The 1630-nt window shown below is 42.4% G+C and overlaps 1 protein-coding gene across 1 annotated transcript; it reads left to right on the top strand.

The window, feature by feature from the left end:
• The first annotated feature begins 435 nt into the window (after nt 1-435).
• On the top strand, nt 436-1350 carry LOC129503131 (olfactory receptor 4C11-like). Its single transcript, XM_055315102.1, has one exon. The coding sequence runs from the start codon at nt 436-438 to the stop codon at nt 1348-1350; it is 915 nt and encodes a 304-aa protein (XP_055171077.1).
• Nucleotides 1351-1630: the final 280 nt, after the last annotated feature.

Genomic DNA, 1630 nt, shown 5'->3' with positions numbered 1-1630 from the left:
GGAGCCTGACATAGGACTTGATCCTGGGTTTCCAGGATCATGCCCCAGGCTGAATGCGGCGCGCTAAACCACTGAGCAACCCTGGCTGCCTGAAGGCCAAGTTTCAAGGTAGTGAAGGCACCTGACCAAGGAAAGTACAAGTTCTGCCATTTTCAATCTTGGTAGGAATCAAAATTTTTAAAGGATATTGACATTTTATTATCCAAATGCAAAGGCTTTGATCCAATTGGGTTAGTTTCTGAATCAATACAGAGATCTGGGAGAGGCTTGGACTTTTGCAGATTTACAAAGATTCACAGGGATTAAAAAAATTGGAGGTTAACAGAGCAAAAATAAGGAATTGAGAGGTCAGCCCAATGATCTCCCCAAGATGTCACATCTTTTCTTCCTTTGCAGATTAAGCTTTTATCAAGTTCACCTTACCTGCAAACTACTATGTCAACGAATAGCAGCGTGAATGAATTCATTCTACTTGGCTTGACACAGGATCCAAGAAAACAGAAAGCAATATTTGGGGTCTTCTTGTTGCTTTATCTTGCCACCCTGTTGGGAAACTTTCTCATTCTAGTGACTATTAAAAGAAGCAGGACCCTTGGGAGTCCCATGTACTTCTTCCTATTTTACCTGTCCTTTACTGATGCTTGCCTCTCTGCAACCATTGCCCCCAGATTGATTGTGGATTCCCTTTCTCAGAGGAAGACCATTTCCTACAAGGAGTGCATGACTCAGGTCTTTTCATCCCATTTCTTTGGTTGCATGGGAATCTTCGTGCTGATCCTAATGGCTTTTGATCGCTATGTAGCCATTTGTAAGCCCTTGCGTTACACAACCATCCTGAACAGGCATGTCTGCAGTGTGCTGGTGATTCTGGGTTGGGTGGGATCCTGTATCCACTCTTCGGCACAAATTTTCCTGGCTTTGAGATTGCCTTTCTGTGGTCCCAATGTGATTGATCACTATTTCTGTGACTTGCAGCCCTTGCTGAAACTTGCTTGCATGGACACTTATGTAATAAATTTGCTAGTTATTACTAACAGTGGAGCCATATGCACGGTGAGTTTCATAATTCTGCTTATCTCCTATGTTATCATCTTGTACTCTCTGAGAAACTACAGTGCAGAAGGAAAGCGAAAAGCCCTTTCAACCTGCACCTCCCATTTTATTGTGGTTGTCCTATTTTTTGGCCCATGTATATTCATGTATACACGCCCGGCAACTACATTTCCAGTAGACAAGGTGGTGGCAGTGTTTTATACCATTGGGACACCCTTGCTCAACCCTCTGATCTATACACTGAGGAACGCGGAAGTGAAAAATGCCATGAAAAAGTTATGGTGCAGCAAAGTGTGACTTCTCCTGATACATGATATTCAGGGATCCTAATGTATATTTCCTTAACAGTTTGGTTTTCCTTCATGGACAGGAAAGATAAAAATTTTTTCCTTCACGATTAAAACCAATTAGTATTTTTATTTTTATTTATTTTTATTTTTTTTATAAATTAATTTTTATTGGTGTTCAATTTACCAACATACAGAATAACACCCAGTGCTCATCCCGTCAAGTGTCCCCCTCCGTGCCCGTCACCCATTCACCCCCACCCCCCGCCCTCCTCCCCTTCCACCACCCC

Source organism: Nyctereutes procyonoides, unplaced genomic scaffold (assembly GCF_905146905.1).
Source record: "Nyctereutes procyonoides isolate TBG_1078 unplaced genomic scaffold, NYPRO_anot_genome, whole genome shotgun sequence".
In the NCBI taxonomy this organism is placed as follows: domain Eukaryota; kingdom Metazoa; phylum Chordata; class Mammalia; order Carnivora; family Canidae; genus Nyctereutes; species Nyctereutes procyonoides.
Note: the sequence above shows the minus strand (reverse complement) of the source record. Positions and strands in the feature narration are given on the sequence as shown.